This window comes from Hypoxylon trugodes (genome assembly GCF_022578975.1).
Source record: "Hypoxylon trugodes strain CBS 135444 unplaced genomic scaffold F4822scaffold_10, whole genome shotgun sequence".
Classification (NCBI taxonomy): Eukaryota; Fungi; Ascomycota; class Sordariomycetes; order Xylariales; family Hypoxylaceae; genus Hypoxylon; species Hypoxylon trugodes.
This window is the reverse complement of record NW_026250025.1, coordinates 214,417-232,880: the sequence shown is the minus strand read 5'-3', so window position 1 is coordinate 232,880 and position 18,464 is coordinate 214,417. Positions and strand designations below refer to the sequence as shown.

General features: G+C 45.6%; 7 protein-coding genes across 7 annotated transcripts; 4 read left to right on the top strand and 3 right to left on the bottom strand.

Moving 5' to 3' along the window:
- Positions 1–1,231: 1,231 nt before the first annotated feature.
- Positions 1,232–2,802, top strand: F4822DRAFT_438626 (glycosyl transferase family 90-domain-containing protein; the record flags this gene model as incomplete). The annotated part of the gene is made up of 3 exons (XM_051462540.1): positions 1,232–1,495; positions 1,584–2,375; positions 2,446–2,802. The coding sequence occupies 3 exons, from the start codon at positions 1,232–1,234 to the stop codon at positions 2,800–2,802; spliced, it is 1,413 nt and encodes a 470-aa protein (XP_051309561.1).
- A 534-nt stretch (positions 2,803–3,336) lies between these two features.
- Positions 3,337–4,002, bottom strand: F4822DRAFT_433726 (carbonic anhydrase; the record flags this gene model as incomplete). The annotated part of the gene is made up of 1 exon (XM_051461886.1): positions 3,337–4,002. One exon carries the CDS (start codon positions 4,000–4,002, stop codon positions 3,337–3,339), a length of 666 nt encoding a protein of 221 aa, XP_051309560.1.
- A 663-nt stretch (positions 4,003–4,665) lies between these two features.
- Positions 4,666–8,126, bottom strand: F4822DRAFT_440047 (glycoside hydrolase family 3 protein). Its single transcript, XM_051462704.1, has 3 exons — positions 6,953–8,126; positions 5,774–6,849; positions 4,666–5,711 (listed from the first exon to the last, which is right to left on the bottom strand). The coding sequence occupies exons 1-3, from the start codon at positions 7,636–7,638 to the stop codon at positions 5,305–5,307; spliced, it is 2,169 nt and encodes a 722-aa protein (XP_051309559.1). The 5' UTR covers positions 7,639–8,126; the 3' UTR covers positions 4,666–5,304.
- Positions 8,127–8,847: 721 nt separating this feature from the next.
- Positions 8,848–10,307, top strand: F4822DRAFT_51355 (kinase-like domain-containing protein). The gene has a single exon (XM_051463590.1). The coding sequence runs from the start codon at positions 8,985–8,987 to the stop codon at positions 10,221–10,223; it is 1,239 nt and encodes a 412-aa protein (XP_051309558.1). The 5' UTR covers positions 8,848–8,984; the 3' UTR covers positions 10,224–10,307.
- An 84-nt stretch (positions 10,308–10,391) lies between these two features.
- On the bottom strand, positions 10,392–11,164 carry F4822DRAFT_433723 (uncharacterized protein; the record flags this gene model as incomplete). The annotated part of the gene is made up of 2 exons (XM_051461885.1): positions 10,392–10,675; positions 10,867–11,164. The coding sequence occupies 2 exons, from the start codon at positions 11,162–11,164 to the stop codon at positions 10,392–10,394; spliced, it is 582 nt and encodes a 193-aa protein (XP_051309557.1).
- A 1,597-nt stretch (positions 11,165–12,761) lies between these two features.
- F4822DRAFT_433722 (RmlC-like cupin) lies at positions 12,762–13,466 on the top strand (the record flags this gene model as incomplete). The annotated part of the gene is made up of 4 exons (XM_051461884.1): positions 12,762–12,852; positions 12,903–12,935; positions 13,040–13,113; positions 13,173–13,466. 4 exons carry the CDS (start codon positions 12,762–12,764, stop codon positions 13,464–13,466), a joined length of 492 nt encoding a protein of 163 aa, XP_051309556.1.
- A 2,105-nt stretch (positions 13,467–15,571) lies between these two features.
- On the top strand, positions 15,572–17,868 carry F4822DRAFT_51333 (uncharacterized protein). Its single transcript, XM_051463589.1, has 2 exons — positions 15,572–16,409; positions 16,468–17,868. Exons 1-2 carry the CDS (start codon positions 15,975–15,977, stop codon positions 17,554–17,556), a joined length of 1,524 nt encoding a protein of 507 aa, XP_051309555.1. The 5' UTR covers positions 15,572–15,974; the 3' UTR covers positions 17,557–17,868.
- The last annotated feature ends 596 nt before the right edge of the window (positions 17,869–18,464 follow it).

Sequence of the window (18,464 nt, the reverse complement as noted above, 5' to 3'; positions counted from 1 at the left end):
TTACGCTATGAATACCGCATCGGTGTGCGACAATCTGAAGTAGAGCCCGCCTATCTGGTATGATTTTGTAACGGCAATTGGATATTAAAGATATTAAAAGTAATTCAGTTCAAGTTATTTGAGGGGGGATGATAGAGTAATCATTTACATGATTTGAATACATCTCATCTAATGGATTCATCTATTCGCGGGTACTTGAGCATGTCTATATTAAGAAGTACATTTCACTATATCCTACAGGTGGAGATAGACATTCTATGCTAACGGGAATTGAATGGATAAATGATACATCCATGGGTGTATTAATTTGATAAAAAGATACTGCAGGTATGTTACCTAAATACATGTATCTTTAAACAATAAGAAGTGACAGGAGTAGAGTCTCAATATGGTATTATTTTTCTACTTGTGGTGTTATACTAGGACTACGGATTATGAAGTTCTAAGTTAAGAAACAAGCCTCAGATCTTCGTAAAATATGTCTCTATTACGCCATGTTATCCTTGTTCTATAAGCCTCCACTATTGTCGGTCTTTTGGTTCTGGACTGGATGAATTTTGGTTCTCTACTATGCTGATCTTTCCACGTGGGGACAAGAAATAATAGATATGGTTGATTTACAAGGGCTATCAGGTACATCTCTTAGTGATCTTAAGGATGCTACGGGCTGTACGGATACTAATAATTTTAGTAAAGTACCTAAAAACAAGCTTGATCCTAGCATCCGATCCTCTATCCTAGGCAAGGATATTCACTCCCTTGCGACTTTGTAAGGCCTGTTAAGCCTGTAAGCCTCTTGAATTGCCGAGTCGAGATGAAAGGTACGTCGTACTTTGGTCCCTCTGTTCCCTGTCAACGGACCCGACGGCATGCAATCAATGCAATCATACCCTTCTTGTACTCCTTACACTCTTTACTCTCCGCTGAATTCATACCAATTGCGGCTGTCGTATCTTTTTGCCGCATTCATGCCCTTGACTGTGCCTAATTCCCACCAAGATCGCGTAACACAAAGCGATAACCATCCTATTAAAAATGTGCTGCCCCCTTTGTCGCCCTCCGACCAGTTTGCAGTGATGATTGAGACACTGTTCCGCCTTCAAGACGGTACGCATTCTTTCCCCTTACCCGCCGAGGGCGGTGTTGTTTAATCATCGTCAAAATGTCCACTCGTTTAACAATGTTTGCCAATAAGTCTTTGTTTTCATGCAGCCAGTTAGGCGACTCCTCTATGGCGTTGCTTCTGCGTCGCCTTCGCTGGCTGCTTCTAGCGATCGTCTTTATAGTAACCGCATTTTCATTCCTCGGCGACGTAAAATCTCCGTTTGAAAAATCCGTTCCACAGCAGCAATCCTTCGGAGAACATACCGAAGAATCAATATACGCCGCACCGTCGCAACCCGATACCCCTCCACAGACGAATGAAGAAGAACCTTGGGAATTCGATACGAATAGAGATGGCCTCAATTTTGGTCTTTCCGAAGATCGATGCGAGGTAGGTAGAAAAATATGCTATTGCAAATAAGCTAGGATTATGGACCCTTCGGAAAGGGACTCATCGCTCATTATATTATATCTATTAGAGTGCATTTCCCGATTTATACCAAGAACTCGACCGTGCTCGCGATTTTCTCCTAGACCAGAACCGCCGAATTAAAGAGGAAGATGTTCAACTAGATACAAAAGATGACTATACAGGGCTTTCGCATGGTGAATTTCATGTCATGATTTCGAATGGCGAACTATACGTAATAAAGGAAAAGAAGGGCGAGCCGGATCGTTCCCGTGGCTTGGCGGCTCTTGCGAATATGTACCGCGCTATAACCGCTATACCGAATCCGCGATCGCTTCCGAATGTCGAGTTCATTATTGATATCGAAGACCGAGCTGTTAGAGGCGAAAGGAATCCAAAACGTATTAGATGGGCTTGGGCACGTCAAGATAGTAATCCATGGCTATGGGTCATGCCTGATTTTGATGGATGGAGTTATCCCGACGACGGTGTGGGATCATACGTACAGTTTCGCGAAGATGTAGAAGAGTTGGAAACTGAATATGCGAACGGATGGGATGATAAAGAGGACAAGCTATGCTGGCGAGGGAGTTTAGCTGTGAATCGCAAATTACGAACTGCCTTAATCAAGGCTGCGGAAGGACATGAGTGGAACGACGTCGAAGCTATTGATTGGCATAATCGCACCAACATTCTGGATATGCGAGACTTCTGTCGCTACAAATATGTCGCACATACCGAGGGAAACTCGTGGTCTGGACGGCTACGATATTTGCATAATTGTAACAGCGTTCCGATTATACACAAGCTGGATTACGTATTTCACTACCAACCACTCCTGAAGGATAGTGGTCCTCGCCAGGTATGTCTTCTTAGACCCTTCTAGTCCAGAGGCTTCATGACGTTCAAGTCAACTAACTATATGCACCAAGAATTATGTCAAAGTAAATCGTGATTGGTCAGACCTGAAAGCGCATATGGATGGCCTCATCGCGGATCCCGATCGAGCACGACGGATCGCCGAAGAGTCAACAAGAGTATTCCGGGATCGATATCTAACCCCGGCTGCGGAGGCTTGTTACTGGCGACGAATGATTTATAACTGGCGTGCGGTAATGGATTTTGAACCACGACGATATGAAGTTCAAAAAGATGGTAGTAGGGTTAGGCGAGGTGTGAGTTGGGAACGATTTGCTTTCCGACAGAAGAAGAGTTTTGAGCATGGGTTCTGGGAACCTGATAGCACTATTGAAGACGAAAGCGAGCCAACGGGTAGGTTAAGCCCATGAGTTATATCGACTTAAACGAAATCGATTACGACACACCACGCGACGAAGCTAGATTCAACGTACTCCGAGCGTTTCCTCCATTCGCGATAGAAGGATATCAGAGGATTATCACCGATACATTTAGTACTAGTCGGTAAGCTCTGGCTATAAACCGACTTTATATCGATGGCAACGCTGGCGATCGACTTAGTCCACCGCGACATAGGATAGATATCTCGTATACCTTCTGTGCAGCATGGGTTGAGAGGGTTCGGACAATATGCGCCATATTGGGCATGCATCATCACGTATGATAAAAAACAGCACGTCCGGGGCAGGAAACAAGACCGGACGTTTAACAAAGACCGAATTATACCATTAACAGGCAACAATTTGCCTCCATTGTCGTGGAATTATAGGGCTCTGGAATTAGAATAGTAGCATGGCGCCGGGACGCAATGGCCTTCTCGAATGATGCTAAATTCAGCCCACGCAATTTTGCGTCTAATATAATCATTCCCAAATTCCTTCCCTCTTTTTTTGGCTCTCAAGTCATTATTCTGTGAGGTTATATATCTTCTGAATGCTGTGTAACATAGCTTCATGGTCCACCTTCAAATCTTTCAGCAGCCCATCCTCAAATCCAAAGACCCATCCATGAACAATTGGGAATTGATTCTTTTCGTACGATTGCTGAACAGCTGCTGTTTTGATAACATTGCGACATTGTTCAACGACGCTAAGTTCCACCAGTCGGTTATACCGTGCTGTCTCATCCTTGATCTCATCCAACTCGGCCTCGTGTAGGCGATAAACGTCTCTAATGTTCCTCAGCCACGGATTAAGCAATCCCAAATCCTTGGGCGTCATGGCCGCTTTGACACCACCACAGCCGTAATGACCGCATACGACGATGTGTTTGACCTGTAGGTGACGAACCGCATAATTAATGACGCTCATGACGTTTAGATCCGTATTGACTACTAGGTTCGCGATGTTGCGATGGATGAAAGCTTCGCCCGGCCCTAAACCCGTGATCTGCTCGGCGGGAATTCGCGAGTCGCTACATCCGATCCAGAGATATTCTGGGGTTTGTCCTGCGGAGAGCTTGGTGAAGAATTCGGGATCCCGCTTTCGCTGTTCTTCGGCCCATGCGCGGTTGTGCTCGAAGACGCGGTCGTGCGTCTGCTTGAGATACCGTGACATTTCGGATTGTGACATTGTGCTCCAACCGGTGGTATTTGTGGTATTTGTGGTTGTGCTTGAGCTTGAACTACAGTGTCGTAGAAAATTGAGGGCGTACTTTGGGGTGTTAGAGCTGAAGACTCGTTTGGTCGAAGACAGAAGACAATGGCTTATACGTGCTTTATGAAGCATTAGACCTGTCATTTGTCGTATACGAGTAAGTACGAAAAGTATGAACTAGAAATAGAAGCATCTAGTAAAGAAGTTGCAAATTCCCCCATGTAAGATTTGTTGAGAAGCGCCTAGACTAACAAGACGCCAGAGACGTCAGCGGTGGGGGATCTACGGAGTTGTCCCGGTCAACCTTTTGTGCTACATAAAGAAGTATTTGTTTTCACACTGTATTTTATTATTTCATTCCTTACTCCCTAGGTACCTGGGTATGTTCATCTACCATTAATTATATACCCCTATCTGATTCTTTCTAGCGATTTCAACGCTTCATCCATTCTTTATAGTGCATTCAACCCTCAATTGAAGACGATGCATTGACAGCTCCAAAAATGCATGTTAGAATTCATGCTTCGACCTGAGTAATTAAAGGTAGATGATGAGAGTCATGGAATGATTTCGTCATATTTAAGACTTTCTAATAGTCTTTCTAGGTACATATTTAGTTCATCTGCCGCCCAACTAGGTGCTATTAGCTTGCTTTAGTGGTATTCTAGCGGCGATGAAGGTAGATCTACGGCAAGTTTAACGAGAAGCTAATTCCCTATCTAGATCTACCTAGGTAGGTACTGCTTAGCATATATGGCTTGCTATTATTTGCACTGTCTACAACATTATTGCCCTTATCTCGACTCTTGGTGGCGTAGTCGTATATACCTAGATGGGCAAGTCTCTCCAATATTATGCACGACTACAATCAACAGATGCTTACCAGCCACTCGAAATACCACAGATACTTAAGTATGTTTCGCGCAAATAAAGGACCTAGCTTCATTCTATAGATTAATCGAGGCCTCCCCCGACGTGTCCAGAGCAGATACCCCCGTGTCCAGATCGCGGTATGAGTTTAAGCAGACTTATGGAGGCACGTACCTAGGCGTAAGAGGATTATTGTGGCTGCTTACATGCTCAAACAACTTATACTTCATTTGACTGGGAGTACCTGGCTGCCTGGGCAGCTAGATAAATTAGCGATCCAACAGGAATTCTCAAACCATTTCTGACCATAGGGAGAACTGTTGTAAGTTCTTAATTCATGTATATACTAATGTACTAGGTACTGAATAGATGCAAGAATCGTAACAAAGTCTTTTTAAATTCCCCAATTTACACTGCTTCGAGCGTACCATTCAACCGAATATCGCGGCTACTCGAACCGACGAAGAAGGTAAAGGTTCCCTTTGGAACAGTCCAGGCTTGCGACGCCGTATCCCAAACACTGATATCACGTCGTTTGATATTAAAGGCCACAATATCCGAAGCATCTGCATCTAAGACCAATTTTTCAAATCCACGGAGTTGTTTTGGTGGTGTAGATGCGGACTCGGGGTAACCCACGTATAGTTGTGCTACCTCGGCACCCTTGACTCCACCCGTGTTTTTAATGGTGGCGGTGACAGTTATAATGGTTTCCCAAAGATCAGCAGGGCCTCCAGAAATGATTTCTCCTGTAGCAGGGCCAGATACAGGTCTTCCATCAACGAAGATATCAGAGTAGGTAAAGTTGGTATATGCTATATGAAGTCAGCTAAGATAATACCTACAGGTGTACTCGATCGGAGAGAGGAATACTCACATAAACCATAACCGAATTCATAACGAGGCTCAATACCATCGTGGTCAAATTTTCGGTAATCAACATATAGACCTTCCTTGAAGTTGTCGTCGGTTTTGGAAGGGCTAGTTCCGTAGTCATTGGCGGACTTGGCAATGGTGTAAGGAAGTTTTCCGTTGGGGTTGGTGTCACCGTAAAGGACATCAACGAGAGCATTCCCATTCTCTTGGGATGGAAGACCAGCCCATACAATTGCTTTGACGTTGGGTTGGGCAAGAATCGTCTCGAGGATAACAGGACCCACGGAGTGTACAACCACAATAACGTTATCGCTCGCCGCAGCAACAGCCTTGACGAGATCGTTGCCGTTGTGCCAGGGATCCAAGTTGTTGCGATCACCCACGTTGTTCTCTACCGTGATATAACCTTCACCACTGTCGGAAGTGACGAATACAATCGCAGCATCGGCGCCGCTGACAGCCGAACTTACGGAACTGGTGCTGTCGGATGCGGATAAACTAATCTGGGTTCCATCTGTCTGAGCTCGAGTCTTGATAGCGTCGGCGGGAGCGCTGAAATACGGATAAGAAGCAGTGCCGGAACCCCAACCCATTCCAAGAGCACCAGTATTGCATCCTTGGTCAGTACAAGAGTTCATGCCTTGGGGATTGACAACTGCAGCAGATCCGACTAATCCAAGCTTGGTGGGCTTTTTCAAGGGAAGAATGTTCCCTTCATTCTTCAGGAGAACGATACCATCTCTCGCCGTAGCGCGGACGTTGGTCTTGTGGTTTCCCTGCACATTCGCCTTGAGGTTGATCGCGGGGTACTCGCCGTCCTGACCAAGTAGATACCACGCGGCTAAGATTCGTCGAACCATATCGTCGAGACGATCCTTTACTAGTTGTCCCGCATTCAAAGCAGCGGTCAACTTGGAACCCCAGTAAATAGAACCGCCGTCAAAGTCAGAGCCAGGCATAGTCATATCCAGTCCAGAAACCGCAGATGCTACGGTGGAGTGCTGTGCATTCCAATCCGTCATGACATATCCTTGGAAGCCTAATTCTTTTTTCAGAAGCTTGTTTAAGGCGTTGTCGCTGCGATAATGAATTAGCAGCTTATTTCCCGGCAAGATAAACCATACAGAATGTTAAGTCTTTTACGGCCTGAGGTGAGCGCAATAGAAAGATATCAACTCACTTTTCGCACACCCAGGTGCTGTTGATCTTATTATAGGAGCACATAACAGACGCGACATTGGCATGGACCGAATCTGCGAAAGGCCAAAGATACAATTCATGCATCGTTCGGTCATCCACATTCGAGCTTATCGTCTCACGGTTAAGCTCTTGTTCGTTAAGGATATAATGTTTCGCATTCGCCTGGACACCGGTACTTTGAATACCCTCGATGGTTTCTGCCATTGCAATTCCCTGCAGGTAGGGATCAGGACCAAATCCTTCCCAGTTTCGCCCGCCATGAGGGACTTTACCGAAAGGACCAGAGACCGGCCCAAGCAATACGTGAATACCAAGTCCCTTGAATTCCTCGCCCATGAATTGACCTCGTTGTCTTAACAAGGCTCGATCCCAAGTCGCGGCAACCTGAATACCCGGGACGAAGGCATTGACGCTTGTTGCATATCGAGCACCAAGTGGTCCGTCTTGTAAGCACAATTGAGGATATTTGATGGAGCTAACTGCTGCTGTGTTGCCGACACATGGTCCCTTGTTCCAACCTACACCAGTGACGATAGCGACCTTTTCATCCTGTGTTAGGGTCGACAATGCAGAATGAGCTTTTCCGTAAGCGACCCCCCAGTCGAGCGTGTTGTCCGCTGCCGCGGATGACGCTGCGACTATCGCAGAAAGAATCCAAGACCGCATTGTTGATAGTTGGACTTGAAATATATCAAGTAGCCGCAAGGGTCCTTCGTGCACACATAAAGTATTGGGCGCTTCTTGCAAGTCTTATATGATCCGTCTGACAAGCATGTCATCTCCGGCGAAGACATCCGGGCCCACAATGCCCTCTGCTACGTTAAACATCTCAGTACCATGGTGTCATGTAGCCGCCGGATCTACTAGATCTGGTAATAAACGGAGGGGTATGGGAAAGAAGACGGATGGCATTTTCTTGCCGTATTCCATGCTTGTAATAGATTGATACTCTTGTCCCATCTTGGCTCGCGGCAGCTTCTCGGCTCGTGGGTCTAAATGAGTCGAAGATCTACTTTCTAAACGTGGACACGCATGGATTTCTCCCGAATCGCGATGGATTCTAAGTGGTAGATGGGAAAAAGTGAGCTTTGATTCCGGACCGCATTAGCCAGATATTAATTAACACGCCGTTGCTGTCAGGGGTTTCGACTAACTGAAGTTTCAATGTAACCACGCCCGCTTGAATTCCTAGATCCGGGATCATAGCCAAGCTCCGCTAATGGTTAGCTTGTCGTTGATTCTTCTCCATACATGTACCTTTACACTGTACCTAGGTATATAAGTAAACTTGCTCAGCTTGGGAAATCATACACCGCATTGCGTGGGATGTAAATGCGACCCCATTGCTTGCCCAGGTTGAAATGATCTGTATAAGGCTAATGAACGATAACATCTGTAACGTCTATATAAGCATGTACCTGAATGTAATATTGCCGGTAGCGGAATCAATTCTCGATGATGCCTTATTGGATTCTGAACGCTTGGGCATTCAGGGGAAATGTCTCTTGATAACCCAAGACCCAGATACTATAAAGTGATTTCGAGGCATAAATCTAAATATAGTCACTTCATAGTAAACGGGTAACCAATTGCGAATATTAATAATCTAAGCAAGACGGACTACGGAGGTAAGAAGTACGAATACTTTCACGAAGGTGTTGTTGCATATACCTTTACGCATCTAGAGATCTAGAGGGGCAGCTGTTTGTCTTGGCGGTTTACTCACATACAAACGCACTCAATTTTTCTCTAAACATCCTAGGATCATTAAACCAACATGTTTTTAATGATATCATTTCGCGGGAACGTAGCAACGCTAGAACTATAGAGCCCAAGCGCGACGGGGGACAGTTAGAATGTTTAAGTAGTCGTAGACCCTTAATTATATACCAACTTTCCGGAGAATTATTCAGTCACCAGGAAAATTACAACATGGCCCAGCGGAGAGTTGTAAGTCCGGCGGGTCCGGTGTGGTTACACGGTACATGCAATACCCCACGGAAGAATAGCCAATGGAAATGATCGTAGACGCCACCGTCGGTAAGTCTGACCGCATTGATCTCTTCGCATCGTACTACCGTACGCCTTCAGCACAGATAACCGAAATGAGTATAGACACTCATCCGATCGATACCGACTCAGCTTTCCCATCGCCGCCACCATCGTCATGGATACCGCCTCCGCCAGACGTAACCATCTCTCCTCCACCATCATTTGAACCAACCTCTCTCCAATCCCTAATATCTTTTTTCTCGGGCGTAATACAACGATTGGAGCCTACCTTCCTCCTCCGAGAAATACCGTGGCTCAGGCGTGTGTTACCGCGACTACTCCACCCAGAGTTTACATGGCAACACTTCGTATTAGGTGAAAGGACACTCTCAACTCAGATACCAAGTTACAACCGACCAATAGGGCCATTTACGCGCAGATTAATTGGTTATCTACATTATGGCCTTAGGGAATTTTCTCAGTATTATTGCGCCTGGTATGGAATTCGACATAGATGGGTCCTCGCCCCTCTCCCTTTCGGGCTCGTCTTAAAATGGTCTGATGGCACGAGCCTTGATGAAGTCAGCTCCATGTGCGCTATACGCAGAGCTGGGATTCCCGCTCCACTGGTTATTAGCTATGGCGAACACGCAAGTACTCCCTGGGCTCCGATATCTATCCTAATGACACGCATCCCCGGACCAGAGCTCGCTGATGTTTACAAATTCCTCGATCCAGATAAGCGTCAACAGATTGTTTCAGAGATTCATGCCATGTTAAAGACGATACGATCATGGCCAAATCCATGGGAGAAGAGGATCTACAGCCTTTCCGGCGGCCCTATACGCAGTATTCGGGTTCCTAACCATTCCCTTGGGCCCTTTGAATCGGAATCTGAGCTTAATGATTACCTCATCAGCACTGCCTCACTCCACGGCTTTAAATCTACTGAAGATTTTGAAAATGCACTAGCTGTGGCGAAGAAAATGCAAGCTCTATCCCACCCAATAGTTTTCACTCACGGCGATTTCGCTCTACACAATATCCTGGTGTACGACGGCCACGTATCGGGATTCATTGACTGGGAAACTGCGGGTTGGTACCCGGACTATTGGGAATTCACCACACCTCTGCGATGGACGGCGACTAACCATGAATGGGGGAGTCTTCTACTAGAGTTGGGAGGTTCGAGATATAAGGCCGAGCTAGAGTGCGAACTAGCCATCAGGGCACTGACGGTCGACTCGTGGATTTTTTGAAACATGAGGGGCTTGGTAACTGGCAACGTCCGGAGCTAGGAAAGGTCCCAACCGGCTCGGTGCTCTTACGCAATGATATGTGACGTGGACCAAAACCGCGTAGAATAATACTAGGTACTAGGTCTCACTAACGAGCCTGTCTGGTCTAAATCTTTAAGAGTACTCATGTTAGCTGGAAACAGGATCCCTCTTCATAAACCAACCATGCATCGGACAACCAAGCTTTTCTCTCATCGCGCTAAACTCCTCGCTAGGATTATCCATATGCGCATCGATATCGAGGTCGTGAATGACGTTGAATCCATGTCTCTCGTAGGCTTTGCGAGCTATGTCGGTAGATTCAACGAAAGCTTCTAGCCTAAGTTCATCCGCTTTATCGGTCCCCCATTTCAACATTAGACTTGCTGCTCCTCGACCCCTATGCGAAGAATGTACGAAACAATACGTGATTACTAGCTTTAATAAGAAGGTGTGAAGATGGGATATGGTGAGGTCTTACATAGATGTGGTTTACTCATAAAATTAGGACGATGTTCTCTCGCGGACCGATAGAGTTGTTCCCCTATTTGCTTCATAGGACCTTATAGACAATTTGCCCTTAGAAACTGTTTTCTTCTTCTTCGGTATATTATTTCGAACGTACCTTCTGGTAACCAATAAATCGTCGGTGCTGGCATCGGAGTTGCGTACGGATTGGTTTCGAAGATTTTCCATAGAGTCCCACCAATCACTTCACCAGTAGCCTCATCTGTCACAAATACCCAATGGCTGCTCGGATCATTTTTATGCCATGATAATAAACGAGTATAGCATTCTTCCCTCGAGGAACCTGTCGTAATTTGCCAAACACCATTATATGGATTGCCGTATGCTTCATGTCCTACCTCGAGCACAGATATGAGGTCTTCATCATTCGTGAGCTCGTGCAATTTCAGTGCCATTATAAGCCGAAGGCGTGGGGTATTGAGTTAGGAGTGTTGGTGCTTACATATATGGGAATTAATAGATGTTGGAAGATGGGCGACATATTCTATTATATACATGGGTGTGTTACTCCGATATAGGAGTCTGTTGGTAAGATTCGTGGCGAATTATAAAACTTACAATATCTTATATAAGACCTGATATGTTAAACTTGATATATAGGTACTCATCGCGATGCTTGAGTCGTATTATATTGATTTTTGAGCCCGACTACCTGCCTAGGGAGGTATCAATATGAGTACCCTGGTGCGCAATATAGCTGCGTTTCTACACCCTATGAAGTGCCCAACTATGGGTAGCATCCTAAGAATTGATTACCTGGATTGAAAAAGGGGCTCAATCTATATATGAGATTGATAGTTTAATGACGATGATGATAGGGGTAGTGGTGTTCTTGATGGTGCGAGGAGGATGGCCTGGGCATGTCCAACAGCCGAGGCTCAGTGGCCCAAGTCAATGGTTTGGTGTACCTGATAAAGATGTTAGCATCGTTTTCATCCCTTACGTCGTGGCATATAATGTATTGATGGGTAATCGCTCTTCGCGCGCGCCTAGAATCTACATGTTTGTGTTTGTTGGACGTACACCGAGCTACAAGTATATTTTGTACTACCACATTAGTCCAATATGGCACTCCCTTAACCATACCTAGGTAGGCGTTAGGAAATTGAACCGACTGTCAACGTATATTGCCTCAGTGAACAATATCATATGCAATACGAGTGTTATACCTCTTGTCTCTAAACAGTCCAGAGAGGCTATTAATATTATTAAGCATCGGTTGCGAAAATGTAAGGGTCTGACTGATTTTGTTGTTGTACCTTGGTTTCTACTACGCTCCCCTCAGAGTCTGATAGCATCGCCGTCCTTTTGTGAGCTGCACTATTCGTATGTCTCAATCCCAAAAGGCGTTACGCCTGGCTCGATCGTCATTTGATTCGCCCTATTTACGGTCTGACGCACCTAAGTATTGCTTGTCATAAGGGGAGGGTGGGTATCGTGGGGCTAGTGATATGTATACTCGTCAAATATAGCAAACCCGCGGTGGATACTCACACGATTCTGTATCAAAGTCAACCTATATGATTCAGCTATCGGAAATACGTTGCTCGCGTCCGGACCGATGCTCTTTCGGCTCTTCATCTTATTCCCGTGACTACGTAAGCGTAACCCGTCAGCATCACTAACAACATTTACCTCCGACTGTGCCGTAGCAATAGGAAGCGGGGCTAAACCTGGAAAAGTAACTGCGTGACGGGAAAATGAAACGTTTACGGGACCGAGACGGAACCGAACGGCGGGTATAGCAAGTCACAGATGAGGAATAGTCCTACTCCACATTATCCGAGAAATTGACCCTATCACGCATATTCCTATACGATTCCTATACGACGAGTGTAGGTCCTCTAGGTTTGTCGTTTTAGTATAAAGTGTAGTTGAGAAGCCACTTACGACATCGACATGACACTCAATCAGTGTGCTCAACCTCCTCTATCTCATCTACCTAATCCATAGACTTCTAATCCAACGACTACCGTCCACAAGACTTCAACCATGGCCTCTAATCAATTGATGAAAACACCGGACATCCCTGTGAATCTCGTCCGTGCCAAAGCAGGAGAGACTTTCATGTTGGGGACCGTTAGTAAGACACCCACCGGAGTCACTTTGAAGAGTCTCAACTAATGATGTTAGAAATCCGTGTTATGGAAGATGGCAGCAACACTCGTATGTGACCAACTGTGTTGAAAGGGGAAAAAGCCCGCCCTCCGATCTGGAAAATGTTCAACCTGCCATTGAAATCATGATGCTAACCACTAGAACCGCTATAGACGATCGGATTGGTAGTGCTGAGTTCACTGTCCCCCCGCATACAGAGGGACCACCAAAGCATTGGCATGAAATGGTACGTGATACCTAACCTTGATTGGATTTCATAGTGTCTGATGGCTAGTTATCGTTTAGCACGACGAGACGTTCTTAGTCCTTTCCGGAAAACTTCGGTTCCACGTCAAGGATGGGGGTATCGTGGATTGTGAAACCGGCGATTACGTGACAGTGCCAGTACGCTCACCGCACACGTTCCTCAACCCTTTTGATGAGGAGTGTAGGTTCTTCAACACCTTCACGCCTTCTTACTATATCAACTACTTCAAAGTGCTTAGCCAATTGCTAGAGCCGGGCAAGCCGATGGACCCGGAAGCTAATAAGAAGGCCATGGCGTACTTTGCGACTATCGGTGTCTCGGACGGGGCTTAATCGCCTGTTAGCTACTTGGAGGGATATCTCAATGGGTACTCATGTTCTCAACTCAGCCTCGTATAAATAGACTTATGAATCATTCGAAAGACGCTTCAATGAAAGCATAACATTAGAGATATGTACGTGACTACTGGAGGTACGATATAAGAGGGCCGTCTGAAGCGATAGTGTCAAAGCACATAATAATGGAGGTACACTAGATCGAGCGAGTTAACGTGGACTGATAAAGTGGCGAGCGGAGGCTTCCGTAATCCTTATAGAAGTCGAGAATAGTGAACTAGCGCGGGGATATCTTAGGGGTAATTAAGAATCCTCCCTTTTTGTAAGGTAGCACGGTGTATCCGAGGCAGTGGTTTCCCGGCTCAACCGGATTACATAATCACCGGACAAGGTCCTTGTCTCCGGACATTTCGTCTCTAGGCCGTGGAATGATTCTCGATCTGCTGCGGAATCGGCCAAGGAAGTTACGGAGTGGTCAACACTCTTTGCCACGTTATTTCCTTTGGGTATAGGGGAGAAATAGGGGCATCGAACGGTTTGGGAGTTCGTTGAATATGGTTGGGAGTTGAGTAAACGTGATCGTGAATTCCAATTTCGAAGTTTTCGTGAATAGTTTCGATGAGGCAGAGTAAATATGTTCAGCTGTAATACTATCAATTGACTTTGATACTTGTCTACTTTATAGCTTATAGCTGACATGAGACCAAAGATGATACAAGCAATAGTGCTTGCGCTTGCTACAATGAGACAATTAGATCCGAGGTAAAATTAATTTGATGGTGATTTCTTGAGACCTCATTAAAAAGGGGGGGCGGAATAATCGAGCGGGGTATCTTGGTATATAGCCACGTGATTTCGTGTTAAGCCACCTGTGGGCGTTTTAGCCCAGCTTTGCCGCGTTTAAGTACCTAAGTATTGTACCCAACTTAAAAAACGCGCCATTTTTTGCTTTTGGGAGGTACCTCGCTTTTCGTCTCTTGCAGATGTCAGGTGTCACTTTTTATAGGTAGCAGCCGAATCGATCTTATCCTCTGCTATTTATTTGAAATGTTTCTGGATACTTCCCGGGCTGTTAAATTAGTGGCATTTATCGTCCTTTATTTTTTGAAAATGTTTAGTTTATCTTATTGGATTCGACGTAACTCGTTTCAAACAAGCCAAGTCCCTTGATGGACGGCTTTAATGTTGGGTATTTATTTATTGCTTTGAATTTACTGACCAAATAGAGACAGTGTTACGGCTTTCAAGTATGCAAATCTTAATATTTGGATAATCAATCTGTGCCGTACTTCCTGCACGATATAGTGTCGAGGTTATGTAAACCCTAGATTTCATGGATTCGGTACCTGCCTATGGTAGAAAGGTGCAGATAGGTACACCAAGACCCCTGAAGAAATATTGCGTAAGACACTGGGATTAGGCACATACATAAAAAGGTACCTAAATTATAGGTAATCTGCATGTACGTATGCGGTAAATCTTGAGAATCTTTAGCGCACATGATCCTTCTATAGTACATATTATAGTACAGAAAAAGTGGTTTGGGGTTTAGCACGCTAGAAACCTAAAACCCCAGTAAAAGAAGAGAAAAAGAGAAGTCGCGCGCGACTTTGAACCGCGTAGTAAAGCGCCAATGATCTCGGCCCATTTCTTCCCCTCCTACCTAAAGAGCCATTCGCTACCACTTTATCACACTTAGTACCTAGACTCACCACTCACCATTCACAACTCTTTTGCTCAGGTTTGACTTGTTCATTTGAGAAATGGTTCTTGTGGCCCAAGCCATTGTTAGCCAACGTCAAACGTCAACGCCCACGTCAACCTCCCTTACCTATATTGATTTATAGGTAAACCATTGGGGGTCAAGATTCATTTGGTTTTTTCTCTGTGTCATTTGTGTCACCCTGTCACATTGTCACTATATCTTTCCTGTCGCGTCTGCTCCATTTTCAATTTGGTGGGATCTAACCGAATACTATATCTTACCTCACCTAACATTCGCACTACCTTGCATCACTACTCTGCTCCCCTGTCTTTCGGTCGTGCACTCTCATTTTGCACACTTAGTACTACGGTCGTTGCTTCGAATATTATTCTTCTCAAATTCGCTTCGATTGTTCGCTATTACCTAGACATTAGCTTAATCGACGCGATTAGACTACAGAAAATCGACCTACGTTTTCGCATCTCATGATCCCGCGAAATCGGGTGTATGGGGGCGAAGACGCAACGCGTATACCTCGCTAAGCTGCATTAGCACTCAAAGGAAATCCCTACATCTGGCTCGACGCGGAATCCTACGGCTTACAACAAAAGCCATCCTCGAAATTGATTAATTCAAAGATATCGCTCAATTCAGTTGTATTGATTGCGACCTATACTTCATTTACCTGGAGTGGTGACTACTGGCGATTATCTAACTTCAAGTCGACGCGACGATCTCGTGTCGAGATCTCGACTTCGACCTTCTTTCAGCTCTTTCAACCTAACTAAACGAACTAGACCATGTCGCAGCCTAATAACTCGAATGTCTCGGTTGGACAAGGCAATCCATTACAATCTCAAAGTCAACTTAGCAGTCAGAATCAAGTATTCAATTATTCTAGCAACAACTCCCAAGATACTACCGCCTCGAACGATACCGATCGCATCTTCACTCCACCAGAAAGCGACAGCGAAGTCAGTAATGGAATTGGAAATGGTCGTTTATCGAGTCAAGAGTTTCAACTTTTACAACTATCCCAACTTGCTGCCGCACAACAAAAAATGGATGAAATAGACGGAACATCAGCGAATGGTGGTCAGTCGAAGAAGAGGATGGCCGACGGCGTGGTTAAACACGTGAGGAACAGTTCGAGCGTGTCGCCTGTTCGTGTCGGGCACTCTAGAAATACTAGCACCGTGAGCGTGGCCTCTACAACTGGTAGTCGCATTGGAGAGGTAACACGTCAAAGCCAAATGACGCGTCGTAGTTTTTTTTTTGCTAACCCAACTATAGCTCTCGGCCGAATTGAGGACGAAATTATCGTACGCTATGGTGAAGGTTAATAATGGCTGGCAAGGACATTCTATTGACGAAGTCGAGTCACTCGCGTCGCAAGTCGCTTCTCCCACCTCGAGTACATCGACATTGTGTGGCAAATATGGTACATCGGCAAGCCCACGCGTCCCCGCTACTACTACGAGGCATAGAGCTTCAAGCAATGTCACTAGCCCTACGACACATCATCCCTTACAAAATCGCACCTACGAGTCATTCTGGCGAGAAGGAAACATGAAATCAACTGCTTCAACATCACCTATTTCTCAAGTACCAGCTTTGGCCCCGCCCGCTCCTATACAACCCCGCCAACCTGGTCATGTCCATCCCCGTCGTAGCTCCAATGCAAGATACGCACCGGCCTACTTATCGCATTCCCACCATGCTTCTCCCCACACTCCAGCTCAACCAAGTCCACTACAAACTACGCCAGGTCCAGGAAGCGCAAGGACCCCCAATGTTGACCCTATACTCTTTTCTCCACACCAAAACGTACGAGAGCAGGAGGCGCTGGAAACATTAATGTTTATGAGCAGTCCTGGAAATTCAGCTAATGTTAAGCATGCATTCCCTTCTTCTCTTCCCTCATCGCAATCATCGCAACCAGTACAGCCATTACAACCCCAGGCTCGAAGTAGTGGGCGAACAGCTCTCCCCACATCGCGATTAGGATCAGGGGCTGAAGGCGGTAATAGCCAAGGACGAAAAAGTTTACCAACAGCGCGGCCACAACATCATGGATCTCAGGGAAAGCGTGTAGGATTTGAGAAGTCTCCTGCCGGCTATGGTGGAATGGATATCGACGAGTTACACGGATCTCCACACAGTAGAGGTACCCCTCGTCGGCGAACCAACGGATCAGCTCCGAAACCATCCGTCTCTATTCCGGCGGGTTACAGCGGGTTATCCCGGCCAAGGACGGCGCTACGGGGTGACGACATAGAAAGAATGCTTGATCGAGTCGCTGCCGATGATAGTTCGGATTCCGAGGGAGAGATTCATCTACCGCAAAGCAGAAGAGCAAACGGACCAGCCATCGGGGCCTGACATGAAGTTTTTCTTGATACCAATTGAGTTTGACCATTTTCGTCAGTTATCTCACGTATATATATATTTCCTCCAAGCCTGTACCGTCTAAGGATGGATTTAATTCTTATTTTCCATTTTGCACTTACGACCATGATGCATTAACCTATCGGAGCCTTTCATGACACGATACTGGGACTTTTAGGAGCTATCGGTTGCATTTACGGGGAGATTTATGAGCATGATGACTGGGCAGATCTCTTTGAAATGTATATGTTTGAGTTGATGATATTTCTTTTCCGATCCTACCTAGGCAGACAGTCATGTATTATAGGTTATCTCCGAGCTGCTTAAGTAGTTGGATGAATGCAGGCGATGCAATATCCGCCACTCAAATGTATTGATCTATTCGTCGAGTTATGGTGTTGTCTTTACACGTGTGTAGGGACTATGACATGACAGCCTGCATACCTAGGTAGGTACCTAGTACTTAATGATGAGCTGCGTAACCCGAGAATATGGTATGTGGGCGAATCAACCAAACTCAGTTGAATTTCTAGGATCATGCCTGTATGACGAATAGTGACCTGTTTAAGCTTGGAAGAATTAGTGACTAGCAGATGAAATAATGACCTTAATTTTTATCATTGTATCATTTTGATATAGTTTCCCCACATGTTCATGCCGTCACTTCCGTCGTTACGTGCATATAAATGTTCCATACTAGAAGGAAAGGAGGGTCGGCAACGTGTACCTCCGAGAAGAAAGTCAAAGAAAATTCAGCCTCAACATCAAAACAAACGGACCTCGGAAAATGAGAGGCGCAGCTGAGAAATACCCCGCCAAATTCTACCTAGGTTTCCGCCAATGCCTCCGCCACAATGGCCATTAGGTCTTTTTCAGTTGAATTTGTACGGCGTATGATCCCT